Source organism: Solenopsis invicta, chromosome 5 (assembly GCF_016802725.1).
Source record: "Solenopsis invicta isolate M01_SB chromosome 5, UNIL_Sinv_3.0, whole genome shotgun sequence".
NCBI lineage: Eukaryota > Metazoa > Arthropoda > Insecta > Hymenoptera > Formicidae > Solenopsis > Solenopsis invicta.
Genome location: NC_052668.1, coordinates 905750 through 933539, shown reverse-complemented (window position 1 = coordinate 933539; position 27790 = coordinate 905750). Strand labels below are relative to the sequence as shown.

Genomic DNA, 27790 nt, shown 5'->3' with positions numbered 1-27790 from the left:
ACGATATAATACACGTATATAATTAATAATATAAATAACAATTAATATTAATTAAGATTATAATGTTTTTTGTTGCGAATTTAAAGATAAAAGATTAACTTAAACTTTACAGCAGGCTTCCTATATGCGCGTTTGTAAAAAAAATGTGTGAAATACGGAAAAAACCAAAACAACAGTCATTTTCCATACAACAATCATTTTTCAGTCTGAGCAACCGAAAAATAATGAACAGAATCCGTAACAAGTTATGCAACATATTATATACGTGAGAGGTCGTTATAAATTTATTTTTAATGCAATCGTAATAATGGTAAGGTACTGTCTTAAAAAAATAAAACAATTTTATTATAATGCAAATAAATTTATTTTTGTATCTTGTTCTTTTATTGCAGTATTGGACAAAATTTAATCAAGTTATCGATTAATAATTACGACTGAAAACTTAATTCATGATTATAATAAGCGATTAAAATTGTTCAGTTGTCTTGGAATAAATCTTAGGTGTTAAACAATTACGATAAATTTTTAATCAATAAATTGAAATGATTAGATTAAAAGAAATTATGTGTAATTGTGTCTAATTCAATCGATTGATTGAAAATAATTAATCTAACTACTTCTGATTAAAAAAATAATCGTCAATTATTAATCGCTAGTTTTAATCACTGATTTATAGCTGTTGATGAATAGCATTAATTAATATAATAAATAAAATGATTTCTGGACTAATATTAATATGAATAATATCTATTCAATGTAACGTTCTTTAAATATAATCGTAATTGTTCGTAAAATTATAAACGTAATTATTGAAAAATAATTAAAAATTAATGATTAATTATTATTAATTACGTATTATTTATTATTAATAATTATTAAATATTATTTTTGAGCAATACATTATTCAACAAATTACAAACAATATCATTTTATCTAATTAACAACGTTTGATTTATTTCAATCGTCAATTAGATCAATTATAATTATGCTTTTCGTTCATTTTTAATTGATTACTTTAATTAGATAAAAACTTAATTGATTAATTAAACGTTTGACAATTAATTTCATTAATTGATTGCATTAATCATGATTATATACCTTTTTAAATCTTCAGTCGATTATTTTAATTAGAACATAAATTAATCGATTAATTTATATTAATATCACTGCTTTAGATACTGTATTTTCTCTAAAAATTTTTGATTAAACACATATCATAACTCGTTTACATGTATATTTTTTAAATAGTGGTGTGGAAAAAAACATTGACGATTGAACTTGCGATCGCATTCCGAGGAACAACACTTTACAATCTCTTTAATTAATTATTATATACTTTTGTAATGTTAATGCTGGCGCGAGACGTATATTTACAATGTACTAAATATGAAATGTCGAAAAATGCATGCGGCAAAATATCCCCTATATTTTAATATTCCTAGATTAATATCCGACATATTTAGTATAGCAATTCTTGTAACCATACTGTCGATACTATACAAAATTCTGGTGCAGGTTGTTTTATCAATCACTTTGGTGATTAATCCTCACAGCGGAAAGGACGTGAATAGCGAAATAAGTCAATGTTACATTTTTTGTGTTCTTTGATCTACGGAAGTAAAAAATCTGCTATTTTTTTAATACAACTTGTTTCAATTATTCCAAAAGATATTTAACAAAAATTTTTGTTGCGTAATAAAAAAATTTGCTTTAATATAAAATATGTTTATTTTGTATCAGTTTCAATGTTTAAATAAATATTAACACGTACGAAGTAATTTCTTTATAAACTTACAAAATACTTTTTTAAATCAAAGAAGTGATATTAAAATAAATAAAAATATATTTACTTTACTTATTATACAATAAAAAATGTTTTCAATGTACTTAATGCATAAGAAAAGTATCAACGATTCCTAAACATCAAGCATATTTTAATCTAATCTTAAATGAACATATCGGGTATAAAAATCCGATCCAGTTTCCGATGTTTGAGGATTAATGGAAGATAGATAAGCTCTTGTGAATTATCATTTATAAATTTATTAACTTACTTTAGTGATTTTTCGACTGTAATGCACTTTTTTATGAACTACTTTCCTCGATGTAAGATTTGCAATACTGTATCGATTCTACTATTTTTTAACGACAACGCAAGATATTATGTATCCGAAGGTGCCATGCGAGGCACCTGCGACCGACGAATATATAAATGGTTCTGATACACATGTACAACTTTTTGTGGCAAGAATATTTTGCAAGTGTCCTTCCAATATTGTGAATATGGGTAGTGCGCTCTCAAGTCTTTAGATTTAGGTCGAGCTTACTATTGTACATTACAGTGGTCCATTCATGAACTGCGACATTGTGGAGCACGATCGATACAAGTGGAATACATATGTAAAAATTTATAACATAAAATGCGACGAAACGATTTACAGACGATACAAATATCTGAATGGACTAAATACGTACACGCATATAGACAAATGCTGATGATATTTTCAAAAATCGCGCATAACATCCGATCTGTCAAATATTGTACATTTGCGGCAGATTTACCTAAATAATCTAAATAAATATAAAGATATATATAATTATTATTATAAAATATTAGTAAAAGTTGAATATATCATATCTAACTATTCTCTTGAAAATATTTTGTCTTTTGTCTTCTTGTTTTCCTCTTGTTTTTCTGATTTAGTTTAGTGCCTGATCTTCCTCAGGTTTCCCTTCTTTCTTCAATTCTTCATCATACTCAAGACTCGCAAAAATAGAATTAATTACTGCGAGTGCACTAGTTACTAAAATACGATGATAACAAGTATTTCAAATAATATTTTATTTTACTGCGTAGAAAGCAAATGTTGAATCCACATATAAAGAAATTAACTTTACATACTCGATCTCTTATTAATTTTATTTACGTGTATTTTTTATGCAATTTGTTAGAATTTCATCCAGCGTTTTTGTCACTGGGCGACCGTAACATCCCCATAGCGAACCATGCGGTTTGCCTTCTGAACTTTCTACTCACTTATGCCCATGACCCATGTTTTTCTTCTTCACTGTAGCCATCTTGTACGCACACACGCGAATAAAGCAAATGTCCTAAGACCTATATCTCGTAGTCTCAGTTGTCTCGTTACCTACGTATTCTCAACAAGTTATGGGCTCAGTTTAATTGATCGCCCAACCACTTAGTCAGTTAAGTGCTAAGCAGTCTGTAGAAATAACGACGAGACGAGAAATCGTTGCGGAATACACGTGGAAGTATAACATCACTACACGACAATCATGGACGGACAAGGAGCGAACATAACACGCAAATATACTATTGCTAGAGAGATAACTACAATACTTGAAAGATTCAGGCTTTGATGACAAAAAACAAAACGTGGGCCTACGCAAGTGGAAGAAAATCTGCCCCGCAAGCAGCCAAAGCAATGCAAGCGTGGAAGGAAGCTAGAGGACGAAAAGGCAAAAACTGATTTGTATCTTGCAGTTTAGTGACGTCGAACTCAAGCAGATCAGGTATTGCACAACGGCCTGAAAAATTTGGCTGAAATTGGTTATCGAATCAAAAGAATTTGCGAAGAATGTATTGTTATGGAGATGATTGACGGGTCATCGACTTGACGAGAACGGCGACGTACAACAGCATGTCAACGAATTCTTCGACATAGTCAAATGTTGGACAAGTTATTGAAGTTGTCAGTATAAGTTAGTGCCAAATTGCAATCTATTATGTTGTTACATAGTCTACCCGAAAGCTTTGATGATTTTGGATGCGCAATCGAATCGAAAGACGAATTACCCACTCCGGAAAATTTAAAAATCAAAATCCTCGATGAAAATATTTCGAAAAGACAGCGGAGTCAAGTCGACGATAACGCCATATTTGCTCGAGAAGAAAAATCGAATGTGAGAAGGAACACTCGTAGAGCAACAAATAAATCGATCGAAAAGACGGAAGATCCTGAATTACCTTTGAATTTAGATGCCATCGATGCCGCAAAATCGGTCACAAGGCCCTCGATTGTCTTAAAAGACGAGCAGCATACAAAACGCCGTGAGAACAAAGAAAAAAATCGCCATCGGCGAGGACGTTTCTTTCCTAATCTCTGTGACTAATGTCATTTTGTGCTCAGTAAGAAATATGTGAAAGGATGATACCTGGTGCATCGATAGCGGATGCACGTCTCATCTGTGCCGTGATAAAGAGAAGTTCGAAGAGATATTAACCTCCAAAAACACGAAATGCAATTTGGCAAATCACGGCTCCACTGATATTAGGAGTATAAATAAGTTTCCGCCGTTTTTTTATCAAAAATTGGGCATTTATTGTGAAAGAACAGTACCTAATGTTTTATTCGAAGTATTGTCCATCGCTAGCCACTACTTTTTTCCATCTTTCTGGCAGCATACGGATACCGCGTCGGAAGAATGCTTCATCTTTTGAAGCTATCAACAAATTGACCCAATTTTTTGTATCTTCATATGATGTGAGGTGTTGCTCAGACAGGCCATGCGCCATCGATCGAAACAGGTAGTAATCAGAAGGAGCAATGTCTGGTGAATACGGCGGGTGGGGTAAAACTTCCCAATTGAGTGTTTCCAGGTAGGTTTTGACCGGCGCCGCAACATGTGGACGAGCATTATCATGCAGAAGAATAACTTTGTCGTGTCTGGAGTAGTAGTGGGCACGTTTTTCCTTGAGTACTCGGCTCAATCTTATCAATTGTGTTCGGTAGAGAGCCCCAGTAATGGTTTCATTCGGTTTGAGCAACTCATAATACACAACACCAAGCTGATCCCACCAAATACACATGAGCTTTTTTCCATGAATGTTCGGCTTGGCTGTCGATGTTGAAGCATGGCCAGGTGGTCCCCATGATTTCTTCTTCTTTGGGTTATCGTAGTGGATCCATTTTTCATCACCAGTGACTGTACGATGCAAAAAACCCTTTTGTTTATGCCTGGCAAGCAGCATTTTACATGTGAAAAATCGGCGTTCAACGTTTTTCGGCTTCAGTTCATATGGAACCCAGTTTCCTTGTTTTTGAATCATTCCCAATGATTTTAAGCGATGTGAAATTGCTGGTTGAGTCACTCCTAATGTAAATGCAAGTGCTTCTTGCGTTTGGCAAGAATCTTCATCTAATAATTTCCAATTCCGCGTCTTCGTACACTTTCGGCCTTCCGCTACGTTCTTTGTCTTCGACGTCAAATTCACCGTTCTTAAACTTGTGAAACCACTCACGGCAACTTCTCTCACTTAAGACAGCCTCACCATATGCTTCTACAAGCAATCGATGCGCCTCGGCTGCAGATTTCTTCAAATTAAAGAAGTAAATCAAAAGCTCCCGCAAATGACGCTTATTCGGCTCAAAACTCGACATTTTCGCACGAAAAAAGATATATGATGCTGATACAAAATCGCTAATATTTTAAAGTTATGTTGTTGCCAGATGTCCAACCTTACGATATAACGTTTTACAACAGACAATTTCAACCATAACATACTAGTGGCGCCATTTTTTGTGAAATGGCGGAAACTTATTTATACTCCTAATAGAATAATAGAATTAACAAGTATTTTCGCTTCTTTTGTGTATTTTTCATGATGCTTGCAAGTTAATTGTCACAGTATTTATATTTAATCATCTTCAAACAATTATAAAAAAATTTTATTAATAAAATGTAACATAACTATAAAAAAAAAGTTAAAAAAACTTATTTTTAATTTAAGCAATTTGTCATTAAAATTAAGGTCGCTATAAGTTCCAAAATGATTAAAAATTAAAAAATAATGCTATATAATTCGAACAGCAATAGAGTAGAATAAAGATTTCATTTAATGATGGTCGTTACCCCATTTCAAGCAGTTCTTGTAGTTCCGGTCGAAACGGGTCCTTGTTTTTGTACCATTCCGGTAAGTTGGATCGGTGCTTGTAATAGTTTCTTATCCTCTCCTTCGTTTTCTCAAGATTAAATTTTCAGACTCTCAAAAATCGTAGAATAAGAAAATCATTTGTGTGAAATTAAATTTAAAAAAAGAATTATTCTTTCACAGATTCTTATAACTCAACAAGTAATTAATGAACTTCATAACAGTGTTGTAAAAAGCTTTTGACATTAATATAAAACATTAAACCTCTATTTGATTTCTTGTGAATAAGCTTTAACTTGTATAAAAAAAAACCGAATTAATTTATGCACATAATAATTAAGCATATAAAAAAATCAAAGAAATTAAAAAAAAATACTAAAATATATTATATATTAATAATAGTAAATAAAATATATTATAATATAAAATATAATAAATATAAAATAAAATATATTAATAATAGTACGATAAAAAATTTTATCGATACAAATTTTCTCTCGTTTTATTTAACATAATTTATTACTATTTATGAAACTTTCAAATTGGTTCCGTTTTTTATTCCAAATACCAGCTGTTATATTCTTCAACTCATTCAGCGAATTAAATACAAAAAATGACATCATATCAATGCTAGAGGTAATTTATTTTATTCGAACTAAAATTAACGAGTTGTACTTGAGTTTCATCGACATATTTTAACGACATATTTACCATGTGTGGTTACTGTCATTACAATACAATAACATTTTTACCAATTCGATCGGACAAATTATCGCTCTCTTCAATCTAGCATTTAATCTTTGCGATAGCATTCTCTCTAATTACATCAGTTTCATTCAAATGTGCTGCTACATATTCCTTATCTTCACTGGTCAGCTCTTGCACGTAATGCACGTTGTCGTCGATGCAATTGGTCGCTATTGTAACGATAGTAAATTCAAAATCGTGAATGCAAAACCTTGTTACTGCGGAGAAACTCGCGTGTACGAAACATGAAAACGCACTGAGGCTGAAGTTCCATGGATGTGGAACGTGCGCAATACAAAATTGGCGGAATGCTCTTATCAGTGATTGGTCCTATCAGTTTTATATCCGTTACGCCGACTTTCGCAAGTTTTTATTTCATACGTAATGCTTGTCAGTTATATCGGGAGATTTGTCGTATAGATTATAAACACGTCAAACACGTATGTAATCTATGATTTTGATAATACCAATGATTTTTTTATCTGCAGGGTTATTTTGTTCCAGAAATTTAGCTACATTATTTTGTAGCTATATTTCTGGACAGCATATATTAATTATTTAAAACTTATGCTTGTGCTTTTTTTAATATTGAAATTTATGATTTCTTTTTTGGAAACAGTACTATTGAAGAACATAAATATTATCGGTAGACGAAATAAGTCAATGGGTGAAAAAACCTTGATTTACGTCCCAATAAGCAAATTAAACAATATTTTTAAATGTTTTTTTTAATAAAAATTTTGTTATAATAATTATAACTTAATTTATTTATTGTATTATATTGACATATTCATAGTTGCATTCTTATTTAAACAAATAACAAAAAAGTTATTCTAGATGTTATTTGGCATTTGTAAAAATCAGTGAAAAAACTAATTTTATATGTATATTTATATAAATAATGTACTTTAATTATACATGCCCCATCTTTTCGACATATATTCACCTAATTTATCAGTTATATACGTATTAAGTATAAAGTGTTTATAGATTATCACGAGATATTCAGTTTGCAATAGTCGCAGAAGCATCGTCCACCGCGATCATGACTTAATTGAATGGGTGGTCACTTGGAAATTTTCTCTCGAAAATTTCCGAGATTTTTTTTGTGAAAAATGTTTTTTAAAATGTTACAAAAATATAATTTTGCTCATTGGAATTATGTGGCGTAATAATATAATATTTATGCAAATATTTTGAAGGAATTCATAGAATTAGAACTGTGGATGTTTACAAGACAGAATAAGGCGCTTCTTTAATAGTCCACAGGACGCCTTGAGGACGTCCCAGGACTATAACAGGTACTCCCTACGACATCCTGCTCAACGTAACAGGACGTTCCGTGCTCATAGTAAACTAGTAAATATGTTAGAAACTGCTTTTGGCCTATGTTACCCAATTTTTCTTGAAAGTCTGACGTGTGATGGGTATTTTTTGCTGGCGGATTTGGATTCAGCAACCTTGAATTTACTAGTAGCGAATTTGGTTGGACTGCACCGGTGTGCACTGGTGCACATTAAAGTTAACGTACTCGTACATAAATTGATGTAAGATGTGTGTTCATTGTCAGTATAAATATATAAACAGATTAAATTATGAAATTTTCTCTTTTATGTTATTTGATAAGATACAAGTATTAAAAATTTTGCCAGTCAAGATATTTGCAGTTTGATTTAATATTAGATTAATGTAAAACGGCCTTAATATGCACTAGTGCATACTAGTGCATCCGACCGAATTCGCTATAAAAATACTAGTTTTCCTTGCCACAATTTTTTCTGTTGGACTGTGTAAAAGTAATCTAACAGTAAATAACTGCTAAACATTTATTTGACATTTTGGAGATTCAATTAGTAACTCTATCTTATCATTATTCTTCATTTATCATTCCCAAATCATTACAAAAAAAATATTTTGTTTAAAAATCTACGTCCCACACTATTTTGCACATTAATAAAACTTAAAAGAAGAACAAATTGTGAAAATGAATATTGTTTAAGTTTCAAATGCAGGACTGATTACGGAAAGATTCATAAATATAAATCAAAAGGACGGAAGATGCATCTCCGTCCTTCGGATTTATCAATTCGATATGGTTGCGTAGTAAGATCCTTCCGCAAAAAAGTGATATATAAAAGAGTAACAAACTCTGCAGCAAATAATTTTACATACTACAGTGGAGAATACAAAAACACATACGTTTCGCATAGCGCAGCTAAAATGTATATCAGCCTCAGATTGTTTTCCAACAATAAAACGGTTCATTTTTTTGTAAGTAAATGATAACTATTTTTTAAACTTGTCAGTCTCTCATAAGAAAATTCAACAATTTCTAATTTTATTTTATGAAAAATATTTTACTTTTTACTGATTAGAAAAAGCATTAAAAATTTAAGAAAACGATTCATTATCATATGACTTTTTTTATTTTGTTTCAGATTCTAAAAATCAATAACGTAATTTAAAAATTATCATTTTTTAAAATTTTATTTATTATTTTAATAAATTTATATATCACACTACTTATCATTTCCAATATATGAGGACATTGTACTAATCTTATTTTGAATTGTACGTTGTAGCGCCTTCATTGGTGTACTTTTAATAAAGAATGCAACACCATTCGAAGACCAAGGATATTCTTCACATGTGGCATAGTTATTTGGCTCAAACAATAAATTAACTGAAAACACCTAAAACAATGAGAGAAAACATAAAGAAAAAGACAAGCCTAGCATATGCCAAACTCGAGAGTGCAAAAAATTTGGTATTTGATAGCGAAATCTATTGCTACAATTATTATTATTAGCTACAGCTAGTGTGAAAATTCAAATCTTTATTTCTCTCTACTTAAGAAAGAGAAAGAGAGAGCAACCGCGTTACCAGGTATGGAAGATTTTACCGATAATCAATTGTTCTTTTTACCCTTTGACAATTTGAGTATCATAGACGTTAAGAGAACTATACAATACAAGATTATAAAGATAATAATGAATTATATTATTTCTATGGTTTAATTATATTAAAATAATGAAATTTACAGGTATAGTGCAAATCAATCAATCCTGATTATTTAATAAACGTCGCCAAAGAAGATATGCATAGCATCGGACGACTGAGAGTTATAAGCTCTGTATCAAATTTGAATGACTGCTACAGCTTATAATTGTCCGGTTGACAGTCCAATGAATCCCGAAAAGTTCAATATTTGGAAATGACCCAAAAAGACTTGCAAATTACTTCATAAATATATCTTGCAGAAATTATTTATCCAGATGTATTGATAAATAAAATTATGCACAATGTTTGACTAAATGTTTTTTTTCTTTTTTCATTCCTCTAACTTCTAAATATTGTACTCGATTGAACTTGGGCATTCTTCGATATATTAAAGATAAATGTTAGTTAAGAATGTATATCACATTTCAAAGCATAATCAACAATATGAAATTTTCAACGATTGCTCTGTCATAGTGCTTTGTTATTGTTTGATTTACTTTGTAAAATTTATGTGAAGTCTTCTTATTAGTTTAAAATTTATTTGATTTTTTGTTTGATCTTAATTTTTATGTAAAATAATATTTTATAATAACTCTTTGCTTATTTAATGAGAAAGTAGATATTGTGATTTAAATCACATTTTTTACGTACATTATTAAATCTAATAGATATTCGTGCAAAGGCTGATTTTGATTGTTTAATTTGTTTAAATGTTATTTACTTAAAACTACAAATATAGTCATACGTTACAAAAGACATTATTAACCAAATGATTTGGTTTATTCTTTGCAACTGGTTTTTGAGCCAAATTCAAATATTTATGATCAAAATCTTTTGTCATTTATTAGGAAAAAGGAATAAAACTAAAAAGTTCTTCGATTTTTAATTTCGATAATTTTTAGCTAATATTATACAGACAGTACATCTTAAACGGCAGTACATTATAGTAATAATATGAATAAAAATTCAATAAATGTTTGATAAGATAAGTTAAAAAAAAAACATCTATACTTCAACTTAATCACTATATTATTATCGGGCGGAATAGATATTTATGGATATCACATCAATTTTTAAAATCTAATTGGACACTACTTAAAGTGTGTGTATTTTAACTGTATTTTCTTAAATTTTATTAAGTTTCTTTATTTGTTTTACAATACATTTTTCATAAATCCAATAATATTTAAGAAAGAAATTTTGAATAGTACTATTAGTGCAACGCGCAATACAAAATTCCGTAAAAAATTTGTTTAATATTTCGCTTAAAATGAAATTACATAAGTAGATATAATAATTATGAAATGACGGATGTTATAAAATTGATAATTTGTAGTAAATATATTAACTAAATAAATATACGCAGAGTTCGCTGGCCATGATAAGAATTCCAATTAAATTTATGCAATAGATAAATAAAAAATAATTAGAAGTGCTATTGTTTAAGTTGCAAATACAGTACTGATTATGACAAGTTTCATAGATATAATTCAGAAGGACGAAACGGCGTGTGCGGCCTTCGACTCTATCAATTCGATATGATTGCATTTTAGAGATTTTCCGCTCAAGTAGCAACATATAAAAGGATAAATTGCTGACAAATAACTTTACATTGTGACAGAAAACGTTGCGGAACATTTGCTGTACAGAATTATAAAAATTTATATCGGCCAACAAGCTACCTTGCCATGAGGCGATTCATTCTTATGTATGTAATTAAAATAATTGCTTCCTTAAATACAGTATTACATTAAATATATATTTATTAAAAGTATTAGTTATAATTATTATATAGACATTTAACATTACAATTGGAAATTGAATATAATTTTAAAATAATTACAATATATTTATATACTTTTATATGTGTCTCTTAATAATTTGTGATTATGTATTTGATGGAATAAATTTACAGTCTTATAAATAATAATTTCTTCTTATGCGCAAAAATAGAAATATCTTGAAGTGTATTTTAAAACATAGTGCAATAATATATTGTAATAATTAAATAATAGTGTATTATATATTAATATTTATTATTAATAGCTGTATTTTTAAATCTTAATTTGCAGCGCCTTTATTGGCATCTTTCTAGCAAAAGATGTTACGCTGTTAAAAGTTCACAAATATCCTTCAAATTTGGAAAGGTTGTTCGGTTCACGTAAATTGAGCGATAATGAGGAAGAAAAGCGAACTGTATGTGAATCCGAGGAGTGCAGAAAGATGGGTATTTATATATTATTAAATTGCTAGGTCTACTGCTACAAAAATTCACGGACTGCCACGTGCTTTTCGTTTTCTCAGCTAACACGCTACTAAGAAACATGAACAAATCTGTAAGCCCATGCGACGACTTTTACGAATATGCATGCGGAAGATGGTCGGAACAAAATCCCATTCCAGAAGGGTATAACAAGTGGAGTGTGTTTCATATACTTCAAATCAACAAAACCGATCAACAAGTGCAAGGTTATTAGCCATATAATACATTGCCCTCTGTAAAACTCAAGATTCAAAATTCGCTTAGCATGTCTTAATACTGTATTGTATTAAATTTTGCAGAGATTGTGGAGGAAGAACCTAAGGAAGATGACCTCAGAGCAGTAAAGATTGCAAAAAAATGGTACAAGGCTTGTATGGATACTGGTGAGTGCATCTGTAATAATTAAAACGTCCAAAATGTGCAAATTTCATGTTGTATTCTGCAATATAACAATTTGTTAATGCTTACAGATGCGATAGAAAAGCAAGGAATCGATCCACTGGTTTCTACTTTAACGTGTTTAGGTGGTTGGCCGATGATAACGGATCAATGGGACGAGCAGGAGTACAATTGGCAAAAAGTGGATGATCAGTATATGCGCTTGACGGGAAGAAATGCATTTTACGACGTGCGCGTAGACAGAGATTCAAAAGTAGTACAGGTATTTTTGTGATACTCTTGCTTCCAGTCATAGATGTTTTTAGAAAGAACATAATTAAATTTATTACGGCTGAAAAAATTTTACCATTATTTATTTAAAATTCTTGTTGTAAATATTTTTATTTAAAGAAGAAATCTGATAAATGTAATTGGCATTTCTACGTACAACTTCAGTATGTGTTTCTTATCGTACATATATTGCAATTATGTTACGATATTTATATTGTAATTTTTTAGTCATATTCCTTATATACCGTTAGTTCTTGCATATTGCAGTAAATTTAAGTTTAAAAAATTTGCACTTATAATATTTTCTGTCAGTAATTCGTATTTTTTTCCTTTTATTAAATTGACAGATTGACTCGCCGCATTTACCAGTGGGTTCACACATGCTGCAGCGTGTAATGAAATTTGGCAGTGAAGAAGCAGAGGATGATGAAGAAGGAGACGAAGAGCTAAGTAAAAGTGATGAGGACCCAAGTAACGAAGATGAGCAAAGCAATGAGGAACAAGAACCTGGAAGTGAAGGCGAAAATAATTCTAAATTCATTAAAAACGATGACGATGATGACAGCGACGATGATGATTACAAGATTATTGTTGTGGATGACGGTAATGGTAGCGGTGACAGGCCTGATGACGATGATGACGATGATGACGATGATGATGAGGATGGCAACAGCGTTAGCGGAGACAGTGATGATGACGATGATGATACGAACGAAATCCATAAAGATGTTAAAAAGAAAATAGACCAAAAAAAAGTTAATATCGGTCATAGAAGAAACAAAAAATTACGACACGTTGGACAAAGAAAGAGCGGCACCAGAATCATTAAGAAGCATAATAGCCATAAAACAAGAGGACAAAAAATAAAGAGACAAGCAGAAGTTGGCTTGAAACGCCAACACCGATTTATCCGTCGTGAAAAATCACATGTTTGGAAAGGTGACAGACGAAGAGGCCACGTAAGAAAAGTACATACAAAGAGGACGAATAAAATTTTGGATAATGAGGAAACGACGCAAGTAAATAACACACAGAAGACGAAGATGACACTAAAGAGGTTGATGTTAAAGAAGTATACTGATTACGTTTCGAAAGTAGCTCATATTATAGCCAAAGAAAGAGAAACCGAAATTTCACAAGATCGTCTCAAAAAAGATATCGAAGACATGTTCGAGTTCCACTTGCGACTGGCCAATGTGAATATCATTCTATTACTCTATTTTGTAAAATGTAATAAGAACTGAGACAAGAGAGAATGTTTAATGATCTGAATAATTGACGTTCTAGATTGCTTCAACGGAACCAATTTTTAACTCGCTCTTCAATTTAGAAATTACACTTAGAGATTTTCAAGAGTGGTATGACGAAAAAGAATCTGAGACAGTTAAAAGTAAAGTAAGCAATTTCTTAAACTGCAACTAATTCTTAATCATCTAATTAATCAATTAATTTAGTTAAATTTTTATAATACATTATTGCGGTCCTTATTAACATGATTAGCCCAATTGAAGAATGATTTTGTAGATTAACTGGGTGAACAAAATAAAAGCTTTGTTTGAAGAGGCATACGAATCCGTGAATGATGATTTAGATCTAAACATTATTTCGCCAAGTTACATTGAAAGTCTTATCTCTTTGTTAGATGAAACGTCAAATCGGACAATTGGTAAGTTTCCAAAACAAAACAATAACAATATGAAACGTCATTGATATACGTACGTAATCACAAGAAATACGTTTCAGTAAATTATATACACTGGAACTTTATAAGTAGAATAATAAAGACTACCACGAGTGAAATGACAAACTTGTACGATGAGTGGAAGGAACTTGTCACGGATTCCTCCACGAGGTTTGATATATTTTTATACACATATTTTTTTATATATTATTTATTATTTAGTGCATAACATAAACTATTACTAATTTCAAATCTGATTTACTTATATTAAAATGTAGCGAGAGATCAAATATTTGCAAATCGTCAAAGGAGATACAAAATATTTTAGCGTACGAATTTGTGAGAAGATATTTCTCCGATAATAAAATGAGAACAGTAAGTTTTATTTTATTTAATCCAAAACTTGTCTCTGTGTCGACAAATTTGTCACTGGATTATTCACTTGTATCGCAGGCATCAAATATGATCAAAGATATAAAAGATGCGGTCGAGGATCTGATAAAAAAATCCGACTGGATGGATGAGAATGCTAAGAACTTTGCTTTAGCAAAAGTAAAGCATTTGAAAGAATTTATCGGCTATCCAAATTGGTATAAAAATACCACAATTATTCAAGAGTATTTTAAAGAGGTAAGTTTTTAAAAAATTGTATTAATACTAAATGTTATTATATAACTCATCTCATATAAAGTTATTTCATTGAAGCTCGTTATTGGTTCATCGTACTATGAGAATACTATTCGATATGACAGATACGTCAAATTGAAAGGCCTACGGAAGTTATCGGATAATAATAATGAAATCCAATTGTTAGACGAATAGTGAGATAATTTATTATTTAATATATTTCAAGTTAAAGAAATTTTATATACATAATAAATTTTATGTTACAGTGATCCATCTGAATTGCTGAATCCCATTACTGTGAACGCTTTGTATATGCCCTTTTTAAATGCCTTAGGTACGTAATATATTTTCTTATTCAGTGAAATATTTATTACACATTATTTATACATCACAGTAAACTAGTAAATTACATTGATCAAAGTTTTACATATTTGCAATTATTGGCTTAACAATAAAAGTTATTTCTTACATTAACAGCTATCACGGCAGCGGATTTCCAAAGTCCATGGTACGCTGACGGTCGACCACGGTAAGTAAATAATATTTATTACAAGTTTTCATTTTATGACGCAACGTGACACAAACGCCGTTTCATCTATCTTAATATTTAATGAAAAACAAAAACAAAACAATATTTGTACCGGATTTTTATTACTAACAGGAAAGCACTTATTAAAGTTTAACACACGCATAACAACATATGTACCAATAAAATTTATAATAATTTTATACACTAATAAAATAGCTGTTATATAAATTAAAAATTGTAGTTTTATTCGATTAAACATTGAATCACTGTCACTAATGTATGTAGTTGATTCAATTAAATTTTATTTATTTGACAATATTTGTTATTATTTTTACTTTTAATTTTTTTGCTTCATTAATATGTTTATTAAATTAACAAGATATTTCTAATTAGACTGTGCTACTGATAAAACAGCATTTTTTCCTATACAGCTAATAATTTTATGTTAATGTAAATTTTAATAAAATTTTTTTCTAACAATTTTTTTATAGGTCAGTTAATTTTGGTACCATAGGATTTGTTATAGCCCATGAAGTTAATCATGGTTTCGATAATGATGGTATGTTAATAGCACACTGCTATTAAGTTCTACGTTTACTTTAATTTACACTGTGAATACTTATAATTATAGTATAATCATTTATTATTTTAACGAAGTCATGAATTTTCTTTTTTTAATAAAAAAGAGCAATAGAGAAATAATTTTTAGGGTACATGTACGATAAAGATGGTGATTTTCTGGGATGGTTCTCATCAATGGCCGGCGCGTATGACAAAAAAGAGGATTGTTTTGTGGAACAGTTTAATAATTATCCTATTGATCAAAAAACAAATGAAAAAATAAAGGTACAATAAGCCAATATCGCAAGCTTACTGAGTATTTAAATTTTATTTTAATAAAGATTTCTTGATCGTTTCTAATTAAAATTATAGAATTACGGTTCGAAGACAACAAGTGACAACATCGCGGATACAATGGGATTACAGGCAATATTTAAAGCTTATCAGAAGAAAAAGAGCGAAACGCCGGATGCCGCGTTACCCGGCATGGAAGATTTTACCGATAATCAATTGTTCTTTTTATCCTTTGCAAATGTGAGTATCACAGATGTTAACAGAGAACTATACTATACAATACAAAACTATAACGATAATTATGAAATATATTATTTCTATTGTTTAATTATATTAAAATAATAATAACATTTACAGTTATGGTGCGAAGCAATCAAGCCTGAAAGTTTAATAAACATCGCCAAAGATGATGAGCATAGCATTGCACGACTGAGAGTTATAGGCTCTGTATCAAATTCGGATGACTTTGCCACAGCTTATAATTGCTCAGTTGGCAGTCCAATGAATCCCCCAAAAAAGTGCAATATTTGGAAATAACCCAAAAGTCTTGCAAAGAGTATTTCATAAATATATCTTACAGAAATTAAGTATTCTGTATTAATGAATAAAATAACGCATATTAATTGACTAAACCTTTCTTTTTGCATTCTTTTAACTTCTAAATATTGAACTCGATTTTTCGATACGTTGAAAATAAAAATTTGTTAAAAGTTTATGTGACAAGTATGACTAAAAGTATGAAATTTTCATAGATTGTTGTGTTATTATATTCAATTGTCTTCATAAAATTCTCTTATTGGTGTAAAATTAATTTGATTTATTTGCTATTAATTTTTATGTAAAATATCATTTTATAACAACTATTTGTATATTTGATAGAAAATAACATTACGAATTAAATCAATTTTTTTACATTTACTGATAAAACTTTAATAAATATTCATGCAAATGTTTGTTCAAATCCACTTAATTGTTTAAAATTATTTACTTAAGTTGTAGTAATATTTAATTACTTACATTACATAAGCTATTGTATTATCAAATTATTCGCTCTTTTGTTTTTTACAACTTGTTTTAGAGCTAAATTCAAATATTTAGGATAAAAATTTTCTTATCATTTATTAAGAAAAAAGAATAAATCTAAGAAACTTCTGAAAATTCTAAATTTCGTTAACTTTTAGCTAATATTGTACAGCCAGTACATCTTAAACTGCAATATATTAAGAATATCAATAAAAGTCTGATAAATATTGCATTAGGATAAGAAATAAGAAAAAGTTTCAAATTAAAAATAACTTTTATAAAATTAAAAACATTTATGCTACAATTTAATCATATAAAATATGACAAAACGGAATAAATAACGGAAACGGAGGTAAGATGACCTTAAGATTTATCGATTTTTGCTAATTTCTGTGATAAAGTAAAAATAACGACCTACTCGTAAAATATTAGGATATACATACAAACAATGTACATATATACGTCCGTGTATATTGCATATACACTGCATATGCAATGAGCATACCGGGGATGTGGAATGTAAATTGTAAATGTTACCGCAATAACGTATCGTTGCACATCCTATGTACATACACATGTATATACAGAGGATATGATACTTCGCTGTCTATCTCGTATACCCATAAAACATTGCATCATGTGTCATATACATACCCTGTATGTACATCTTTGTATATATTTGTATAAATATTGTATTATTACACCACATAATTCCAATGAGCAAAACAATATTTTTGTAACATTTAAAAATATTTTTCGTAAAAAGAAATTTCGAGAATTTTCTTTCGGAAATTCCCAAGCGGCCATCCATCGAAGTTGTGACCGCGGTGGACGGTGTGCTTGACTTCTACGACTGCTGCGAACTGAATCCCTCGTGATGATCTGTGAACACTTTATGCTAAAACGTTTATATACCTGATAGATTAAGTGAATATATATTATTGAAAAGATGAACCATGTATAATTAAAGTATATTATTTATATAAACATATATAAAATTATAACTTTTTTATTGATTTTTACAAATGCAGAATAGCATCTGGAATAACTTTTCTGTTATTTGTTTAAATAAGACTGTAAAGAAATATGTCAATATAATACAATAATTAAATTAAATATGAAAAAGTTTTTATTAAGGAAACATTAAAAAAACATTTAAAAAATATTATTTGTTTATTGGGATGTAGATCGAGATTTTTCATCCATGGACTTATTTTGTCTATCAATAGTATTTATAACAAGTAATATGTATCTCAGGACTCTCAAAATTCAAAACAACACACAATTAATAAGACTAATGAGACTCAGAGCGGATATAGATGCACAATCAAAATTAATAATATTCATATAATTATTTATTTATCTTGAAATAACAGAATCATTGAAACAAACGTTTTGACTTGCTTTGGAGTCATCTTCAGCGTATCAATACAAAGACTAAAAAACAATTAACAGAAATATATTAATGGATATACATATTATGTACTATAATGTACATTCAAATAATGTACATAATATGTATTAAATAATGTACATTTAATATTATGCGGTGTACATACATACAAAATACATTAACGAATATACATATATTATATATCATAACGTATATACATTTCACATTATGCGGTGTAAAATTCGAATTCTTGAGAAACGTAACTAATAATTCTGAATCTGAACAAACAAAAAATTGGTTTACAATCCCTTTTATTGATTCAGTAGGTATCTAACAAATTCAGGGGCATCACAAATAATACTGACTCTGGATTAGCATTTTACAGTCTCACCAAACTCGGCACTTTTATCAAAGTCCATAAGGATTCTCTCAAGGATACCTCCAAAAAGAACGTCGTGTATAAAATATTGTGCAATGGCTGTGATGCTTCCTATGTGGGTTAAACGGGGAGACAATTAAACATCAGAATCTTAGAACACCGCCAACATATTTGTAGAAATACGACAACTAATTCTGTTATAACTGACCATAGATTGCGGTCATGATTTTGATTGGGACAATGAACAAGTTCTTAATGTTGAAAAGACTATTTTCAAACGACTCACTTTGGAGATGCTACATATTAAATCTCAGAGAGAGTCTGAATTTACAAACAGACACGGACTTTCTCGACCATGCCTACTCGGCGATCATAGACAGGTTGTGCGTCCAAGTTATTGTATACAAAAACCTTAAATAAATTGTACATGTTATCAACGCACCAATTACTGCGTTTTGACTCGCATTTCCTACGTTTCATTTTTTAATTTTTATATTGTCGAGTCCGTTTTAAATAATTTTGTTAGACGCAAGGTGAAACATTAAAAAGTTACGAATAGGTGCTTCCAAAACACATTTCATGTTATATTATCTATTCTTATGGACAGATTGAAATCAAACTACCACAGATTATTGTTACCACATCTAAAGCCTCTAATAAATTAAACATCGGAAGAAAGATCAAAGTGTCAGGAAACTTTCTTTAAATATAAAGGACGATAGATAAAATAATCTAGTTTTAGCTTAAATAGTGGAAGCATTATTATGCATGCTTTTTATTTATACTCGTATTTGTTGGTGTGCTGAATTATTTGCAAATGTTAAATTTGAGTTTATCTAATGGAAAATTAATTATAATTAATATTAATTTACGTTAATTGGGGTTTACTGACTATTTAGTTTTATTTACTTTTATTTAGCCAGTTAAGGCCACTCTTGCCTTAACTGGCCGGACACACGACACACTTGCCTTAACTGGTCGGACACACGCCACACTTGCCTTAACTGGCCGGACCCACATGCCACTCTTGCCTTAACTGGCTGGACCCACACTACAGTACACTGTAGCTTTCAAGCCTCACAACTCGGAAAGTACTCAACGAAAATAAACTTTCTTGTAGTGTTTTGGAAAGGTCTCGAGATAAGCTACAAGAATATGCAATAAAAAGTTAGGTGTTCCATTTAAAAAAGTTAATGTAATTTTGATCCGACCTTGGCGACGCCATCCAAGGTCAAACTGATAAGATCAGTAAATAGATCTTTTTAAACTCTACAACTTTTGTCTGAAACATTTTCTTGTAAAATGCAAGGGAACGGAAATATTGAGGGGGGGTCCGATACTTTTTGACTACCCTGTATATTATTCAATACTTTTTCCACAAATTTATTAAAATTTTTTTGTTCACATTAATTCAGAATTTTTATTTGATATTTTTCTTCTTAAAAATAAAACTTAATAAATTAATAACCAATATCAAACATAATTTCTTTCATACGATTGAAATTATATGAGGGAATAAAGGAAATTCAACCACTTTTTAACAGCAAATTTTTGAAAAACTTTATTTTAAATAAATTAGGTCTTTCGGAATATTCTTCTTCTGCTGAGAAAGATTTAAATAAATATATTTCTTTCTTTCTCGATATGATTACAAGGAAAAATCAAAAATACGAAAAAGTTCTGACGAGTTCATCAAAAAATCAAAGTCATGGCTAGATAAAAAATTTATTGTTCCAAAATCAGTATTTTTACTCTGTAAGAATGAACCTACAGTTGAACCTAAAGTCTACTTCAACCGATAGGAGCGGGCGCCCAACAATTTCATTCGAAAATGCAAGCAAAAGAATGAAAAGACGAAAGTGTTCGAAATTGTTATCGTCTCATTCCATCAAACAAATCGCATTGACTGCAACTATGGAATTACGTAAAGCGGGTAAAAGGCAAATTGCTGGTTTCATCGCTAATATTGTATCATCTAGATCTATTTCAAAACAACCTGAGAAATGCCAATATTCAGAAGATCAGGCATTATCATTATTAATAGAAGAAAAATTTACGAAAAAGCAATATAATTTGATTTGTTTGCAGGCAAAGGAGATGGGAAATAATTTGTATCCCAAGTTATAAACGGATTTTTGAGGCAAAAAAGCGTTTTTATCCTGACGGAATTAAAATTACTGACAATTCTGCAGAAGTTTTTTTGCAATCTCTTTTGAATCACACTGCTTCTCGTTCGTTACACACAGTTTTAATTTCATCGAATGCATCAATACAAAGACTTGAATTGATCGTAAAATGGGATTATGACGATTCATCGGGATAATCGCAATATAAGCAAAACACTTCTTCCGGTTTGGAAGTTTCAAATCGCAATCTTTTTGCTACGTAGATCGTTCCATTACAACTAGATACGCATCTCCAAATGGGAACATGTCCGTATTGTGGAGCAATCCTCGTCCATCTTCAGTAAGATATTGCAGGCTTTTGTGTTTTTAGTTTCTAAAAGAAACTGGCTGTTAATAATACTGAAGAAAAATAACTTCACAGATAGAACAATTGTTTCCATTGAAGTTAGGTCATAAAAGAACCATTTGAGATAATGGTGAATTTCAAAATGTTATTGACCATGGCTGACGGAAAAGTATGGAACACGTTGAAGGACACCTCCAGCATGACGTGTTACATTTGCAAAGTAACAATCAAAGATCTGAAACAGTTTGATGTATCCAATTATCATGTAGATGAATTTGCTCTATCATTTGGTATCTCTCCACTCCATTGCTTGATACGATGTTTCGAGTGTTTGATTCATATTGCATATAGAATCACTCTGAAAAAATGGCGCATCGCGAGCATTGATAGAATAGAATTTGAGAAACGGAAAAACTTCATTCAAAATCAGCTCCGGCAGCAATTGGGATTAGTTGTAGATATTCCAAAGAAAGGGAGTGGAAATACGAATGACGGTAACACTGCTCGTAGATTCTTTCAAGATCCAGCAGTGTCCAGTCAAATTACTGGAGTTGACGAAGATCTTATCGTTCAATTTTCTACTTTGTTGAAAGTTATTTCTTCCGGTTTTTAAAATCGATTCGATTAAATTTGTCAAATATTGCAAAGAAACTGCAGATTTGTACAGGAAGATTTATAATTGATACACAATGCCTCCAACTGTAAATAAATTATTAGATCATGATGAGATGATCGTATCAACAGCGATTCTGCTACTTGGGCTCTTATCTGAAGAAGCTCAAGAGGCTAAAAATAAAAATTGTTCAGAGAGCAGTACACACAAAAATGCTCGCGAGTAGCAACAAATGAAGATTTATTTAAAAGATTGCTTGCTTCCTCTGATTCTAACATTACATCAAACGAATCCTTTCCAAAAAACGTGCAATTATTTCTGCTAAAGTTTTAAGCCTACTGAGACAACCTAATATCATTAATCATGAAGACGAATCTAATGATGAGGATGATGATGATGATGATAATGATCATGATGATGATGATGATGATGATAAAAATTAAAACAAATTGAATAAAACTTCAAAAATATCAGTAATAAAACTTAGAAACGAGCAAAATGTAATAAACAACATATAAACATAACAGTATAACATAATAAAAAAGAAAAAACAAAAAAAAACATAAACATAAAAAGTACAAAAAGAAAAATAACAAACCAACAAAAATGAGGCTACATGTCTTCCAATGTCCTTGTCTTTAGCTCTGAATAATGTTAATGGAAAGAAAAATCTTTGTAAATATTATATTTCATTCTCATTTACATTATATATTGTTTATTCATTACATTATATATTGTTTATTCATATTATATTATTGTTTTTGATATTTTACCATATAAATATTAAAAATCAAAAGTAAAATCTAACTGAGCCTATGTAAAAACATATTTGCATTCCATCGTAAATAAAATTATAAAATATAAATATTCTGTGAAGTTGAGAATTTTGGCCGGTTAGAATCGATTTGATCCCACTGTGCGTCCGTTTCTCCAATAGACTTTTCTCATTCACCTCCCCCTGATCTCTTCTATTGTACACCTGATTCTTTTGTCCAAAGACCACCAGAAAATCCTTTCTTCCCACCCTTCGATTTCCCCCCAGAAAATCCACCTTCTTTCCCCCAGCTTTCCATAAAAAAGCAAGAAATCTAGTAAACTGTGTCCCTCTAGAATTAATCGAAGAGATAGCAGAAATCTTCGATTGCTTTCCACCAAACTTCTTTTAAGAGTAAGAAGAATAACCTCACGCTTTCCAAGAATCGCCTATTTAAGCAATTATTATGCTAATAACCAATTAGAATTAAAATTTTTTAAATTTCTTAGTTAATCAAATTCTGTTACTCGACTTAAGATTTTATTAATCATTTTTTTTTTACTAGCGTAAACATGTGTGCGTGCGTGCGTGCGTGCGTGCGTGCGTGCGTGCGTGCGTGCGTGCGTGCGTGCGTGCGTGCGTGCGTGCGTGCGTGCGTGCGTGCGTGCGTGCGTGCGTGCTGTGTGTGTGTGTGTGTGTGTGTGTGTGTGTGTGTGTGTGTGTGTGTGTGTGCGCGCGCGCGCGCTATTAATCTCTAATTACCTTATTTTATTTATCAAAAACCTGTGTAATCATCTTTATCTTTTAACAATAGAATAAATTCTAAGTTTATTTCTAACCATTACTGATTCATTTTAATCATCTCTGATCCCTCGCTCCTTGAAAGATAGTACTTGGTCCGATCCCGTGTAAAAGAGATTCAATTTGTTTAGATAAAATAAGGATCACCGAATACATGATATGAAATGAGTGTTATAGCATCCTTGTGGCATGCTGACCTACATTCGGGCTCACTCGGAGCATTCAACTCGTGGACCACGTTGTGAAAACATGCGTGCACGAAACTAAGGATCCGTTCCGTCCTTCTTTACCTCTCTCCTTAGTCAAATAAATAGACTCGGAGACCTCCTCGAGGACCTTGGACATATTATTACTATTTTATATTCATTGTATAAACGTTTTTACAAAATTATAGAAGTTTTTATTTTTCTAAATTATTTCTATAATTAATTAATTATTAATTTTTATTTAAAATGCTTTAACATATTTCTAAAATTTTTTGTTTTAAACTGCAGACTTACAAAATATAATTTATGCCGCTCTCGCGAGTGCTCCTGGAAGAGGGAGAGAAAGAGGACGAGGAAAAGGAAGAGCAGGAAGAGGACAAGGAAGAGAAAGAGCAGGAAGAAGAAGAGGGAGAGGAAGAAGAAGACAATGACAACGAAAAGCAGAAAGAGGACGAGGAAGAGGGAGAGCAGGAAGAGGACAAAAAAGAGGCAGGGGTGGGGGTAGAGGTAGAAGGGATACAGGTAGGGACAATAACAAGAGGAAAAGAGGAGGAGACCCGGGTTTAATTTCACAACTAATAAAAGGTGTTTTTCAAACAAATTAAATGTATATACAAAAGAACTTCGTTTACAAATTAAATTATTATCGCCCTCATCCATCTATATGCTTTCGCCACTCTTGTGCTACCTATTTTGAATAAAATTTGGAAAAGGTGAACCCACCGATTTAATTGCGATTGGTATACTACTGTATTTTGATGCGTTGATTACGAATATGATAATAAAAATCACCGACAAGGTCATATTTAAGGTAAAAAATTAAGGTAAAAATCAGGTTTTTTAATTCTTTTACATATATCTCAGAAAATATTGATTTCCTAGAAGTGTCAAATAAAAAAATAAAATTTTTGAAATTGTTTATAATAAAGCTTTTATAAAAGCTTTTATGCATATATGCATAATTTTTGTAATTGCATTTTGGTATACGCGAAATAATACTTTTAAATAGCGCATGCTTGTAATTGTGCAAAATAAAGTGTATTTGTTCTGTTATGTTAATTATACACACACACACACGCGCAAACGCGCACACGCGCACGCGTGTGTGCGTGTATGTGCGTGTGTGCGTGTATGTGCGTGTGTGCGTGTATGTGCGTGTGTGCGTGTATGTGCGTGCGTGCGTGCATGCGTGCGTGTGCGCGCGCACGGGCGCGCGCGTGTGTGTGTATATATATATACGAGGTGTGTTCAAAAAGTATCGCGAATTTTGAATTTTCGCGGGTTACGTATATTCGAATTTCGATCTTTTTGTGGCGTTATGTCTATACTCATGTCTCTCACTTATGCCGACAAGCCCGGCCATTTTGAATGTTCACTTAATTGTTGCCAGCTGCTTTGCTTGCACGTGTTTTGGATCGTCTTCGATTTTACCTATTCAAAAAATGGATCAAAGAACCTGTATCAAATCTTGTGTGAAAAACGAAATTAAGTGCGCGGATGCATTCCGAATGTTGACTGTGGCATACGGAGAAGCTACCTTGGACCGAAGGAACGTTTATCGGTGGTACAAAATGTTCTCAGAAGGCCGAGAAGATGTGAACGACGAAGAGCGTGCCGGACGCCTGAGCACTTCAACAACAGACGAAAAAATTAATGAAGTGGAGAAAATGGTATTGGCCAATCGTCGAATCACCGTTAGAGATGTTGCTGAGGACCTAAACATATCGATTGGCTCGTGCCATTCGAGTTTTATCAATGATTTGGGCATGAGACGGGTCGCCGCGAAATTCGTACCAAAATTGCTCAATTGCGACCAAAAAAAGCATCGCATGAACATTGCTAATGAGATGTTGGACTCTGTCCGCGACGACCCAAATTTGCTCCAGAGGGTCATAACTGGTGACGAATCGGGTTTATGGTTATGACGTGGAAACCAAAGCTCAATCATCTCAATGGAAGCTGCCGCACGAACCAAGACCGAAAAATGCGCGCCAAGTTCGGTCGAATGTGAAAGTTTTGCTGACAGTTTTCTTCGATTGCAGGGGCGTGGTGCATCATGAGTTCTTGCCACAGGGTAGAACGGTCAATAAGGAATATTACCTGCAAGTTAAGCGCAATTTGCGCGAAGCAATCCGCCAGAAACGCCCGGATTTGTGGAAGAACAAAAATTGGCTTTCGCACCACGATAACGCCCCTGCACACACATCGTTGCTTGTGCGCGACTTTTTGGCCAAAAACAACACACTAACGATGCCGCAGCCACCGTATTCCCCAGATCTGGCCCCCAGAGACTTTTGCTTGTTCCCTCAACCGAAGAGGCCCATGAAAGGACGACGTTACGCTACGCTTGGCGAGATAAAGACGGCATCGAAGGAGGAGCTGAACAAGAAAAAAAAGATTTTTTGAAGTGCTTCGAAGATTGGAAAAACCGTTGGCACAAGTGTATAATATCTCATGGGGATTACTTTGAAGGGGACAAAATAGATATTCATGAATAAATAAATAATTTTTGAAAAAACACAAAATTCGCGATACTTTTTGAACACACCTCGTATGTATGTATGTATGTATAATAACATAAATTATTACTAACTTCAAATCTGATTTGCTTATATAAGTATAACGAAAGATAAGACACTTGCAAAGAGTCAAAGAAGATAAAAAATATTTTAGCGTACAAATTTGTAAAAAAATATTTCTCAGATGAGAACAGTAAGTTTCATTTAATTTAATCCAAAAGCTTGTCCTATGCCGACAAATTTGTCACTCGATTATTCACTTGTATCGTAAGCATTAAATATGATCAAAGATATAAAAGAAGCAATCGAGGATCTGATCAAAAAGTCTTACTGAATAAATAAGAAAATTAAGAACTTGGCTTTAGCAAAAGTAAAGAATTTCAAAGGATTTATCGGATTTATCGGATATCCGAAATGGTACAAAAATACCACGATTACCCAAAAATACTTTAAAGAAGTAAGTTTTTTAAAAATTGTATTAATACTAACTGTTATTGTATAACTATCATTTTATATAAAGTTATTTTATTGAAACTTATTATTAGTACATCGTAGTATGAGAATAGTATTCGATGACAGATACGTCAAAGTGTAAGGTCTACGGAAGTTATCGGATAATAATAATGAAATTCAATTTTTCTATAAAACATGAGATAATTTATTATTTAATATATTTCAAGTTAAAGAAATTTTATATACACAATAAATTTTATGTTACAGAAATTCATTTGAATTGCTGAATACCATTACTGTGAACGCATTATATGTATATGCCCTGGTTAAATGCCTTAGGTACGTAATATATTTTCTTATTCAGTGAAATATTAATTACATATTATTCATACATCATAGTAAACTAGGAAATTACATTAATGAAAGTTTTACATATTTGCAATTAACTTTCGTCAACAGTTGTCACGGCAGCAAATTTCCAGAGCCCACGCTAACGGTCGACGTAGATAAGTTGTAAAGTGTGGTCTCCTACCGACGGGGTCGGTGCTGTAGGCCCACTTTCTTGCACCCTTTCGTGTGTGTGCATGCGTACGTGTGTGTATAAATATAACATATTTATCCATTTATATACTTTATTTTGTAAATCCATGCGCAACAGTACTAATAACTTGTAAGATCAATCTCGTTCAGCGTGGAACGTCGAAAGCCCATATGTATACTGAATATGTCCGAAATAATAAATACACTTACTGTAGGAAATATTCCTTGTGTTTAGTAATAGTCGGATTCTCAGTAAGCAAACTTGCGACTTCACGAGTTCTGCGTTTAACCGGTAATAACGTCAATTTAATTTCTTATTTGTGAGAAAAATGTTATTAGGCAAAACATTGAGTGCCCACGATGTAAGCATCTC

The 27790-nt window shown here is 31.4% G+C and overlaps 1 protein-coding gene, 1 long non-coding RNA gene and 1 pseudogene across 3 annotated transcripts; 2 read left to right on the top strand and 1 right to left on the bottom strand.

The window, feature by feature from the left end:
- Window positions 1-5768: 5768 nt before the first annotated feature.
- On the bottom strand, window positions 5769-7187 carry LOC120357978 (annotated as a pseudogene).
- A 275-nt stretch (window positions 7188-7462) lies between these two features.
- On the top strand, window positions 7463-9955 carry LOC120357804. Of its 2 annotated transcripts, XR_005574807.1 has the most exons (3): window positions 7463-8911; window positions 9223-9526; window positions 9684-9955. It is a non-coding gene; the product is annotated as an uncharacterized LOC120357804 (long non-coding RNA). The 2 variants fall into 2 exon arrangements; XR_005574806.1 differs by lacking the exon at window positions 7463-8911 and having other exon boundaries at window positions 9051-9526.
- Window positions 9956-11203: 1248 nt separating this feature from the next.
- LOC105202906 (membrane metallo-endopeptidase-like 1) lies at window positions 11204-16896 on the top strand. The gene is made up of 18 exons (XM_011171594.3): window positions 11204-11348; window positions 11713-11867; window positions 11945-12109; window positions 12203-12286; window positions 12374-12564; window positions 12920-13768; window positions 13860-13967; window positions 14097-14238; window positions 14316-14424; window positions 14532-14628; window positions 14707-14883; window positions 14959-15074; window positions 15147-15214; window positions 15358-15409; window positions 15901-15968; window positions 16119-16255; window positions 16343-16504; window positions 16622-16896. The coding sequence occupies exons 1-18, from the start codon at window positions 11329-11331 to the stop codon at window positions 16799-16801; spliced, it is 2880 nt and encodes a 959-aa protein (XP_011169896.1). The 5' UTR covers window positions 11204-11328; the 3' UTR covers window positions 16802-16896.
- Window positions 16897-27790: the final 10894 nt, after the last annotated feature.

What these genes read in the sequence shown, in the direction of transcription:
- LOC105202906 (XM_011171594.3), top strand. Translation starts at nt 11,329, where the DNA reads ATGAGGCGATTCATTCTTAT. An exon ending in CGAGGAGTGCAGAAAGATGG is followed by an intron (nt 11,868 to 11,944) that starts GTATTTATATAT and finishes TCGTTTTCTCAG; the next exon opens with CTAACACGCTACTAAGAAAC. An exon ending in CCGATAATAAAATGAGAACA is followed by an intron (nt 14,629 to 14,706) that starts GTAAGTTTTATT and finishes CTTGTATCGCAG; the next exon opens with GCATCAAATATGATCAAAGA.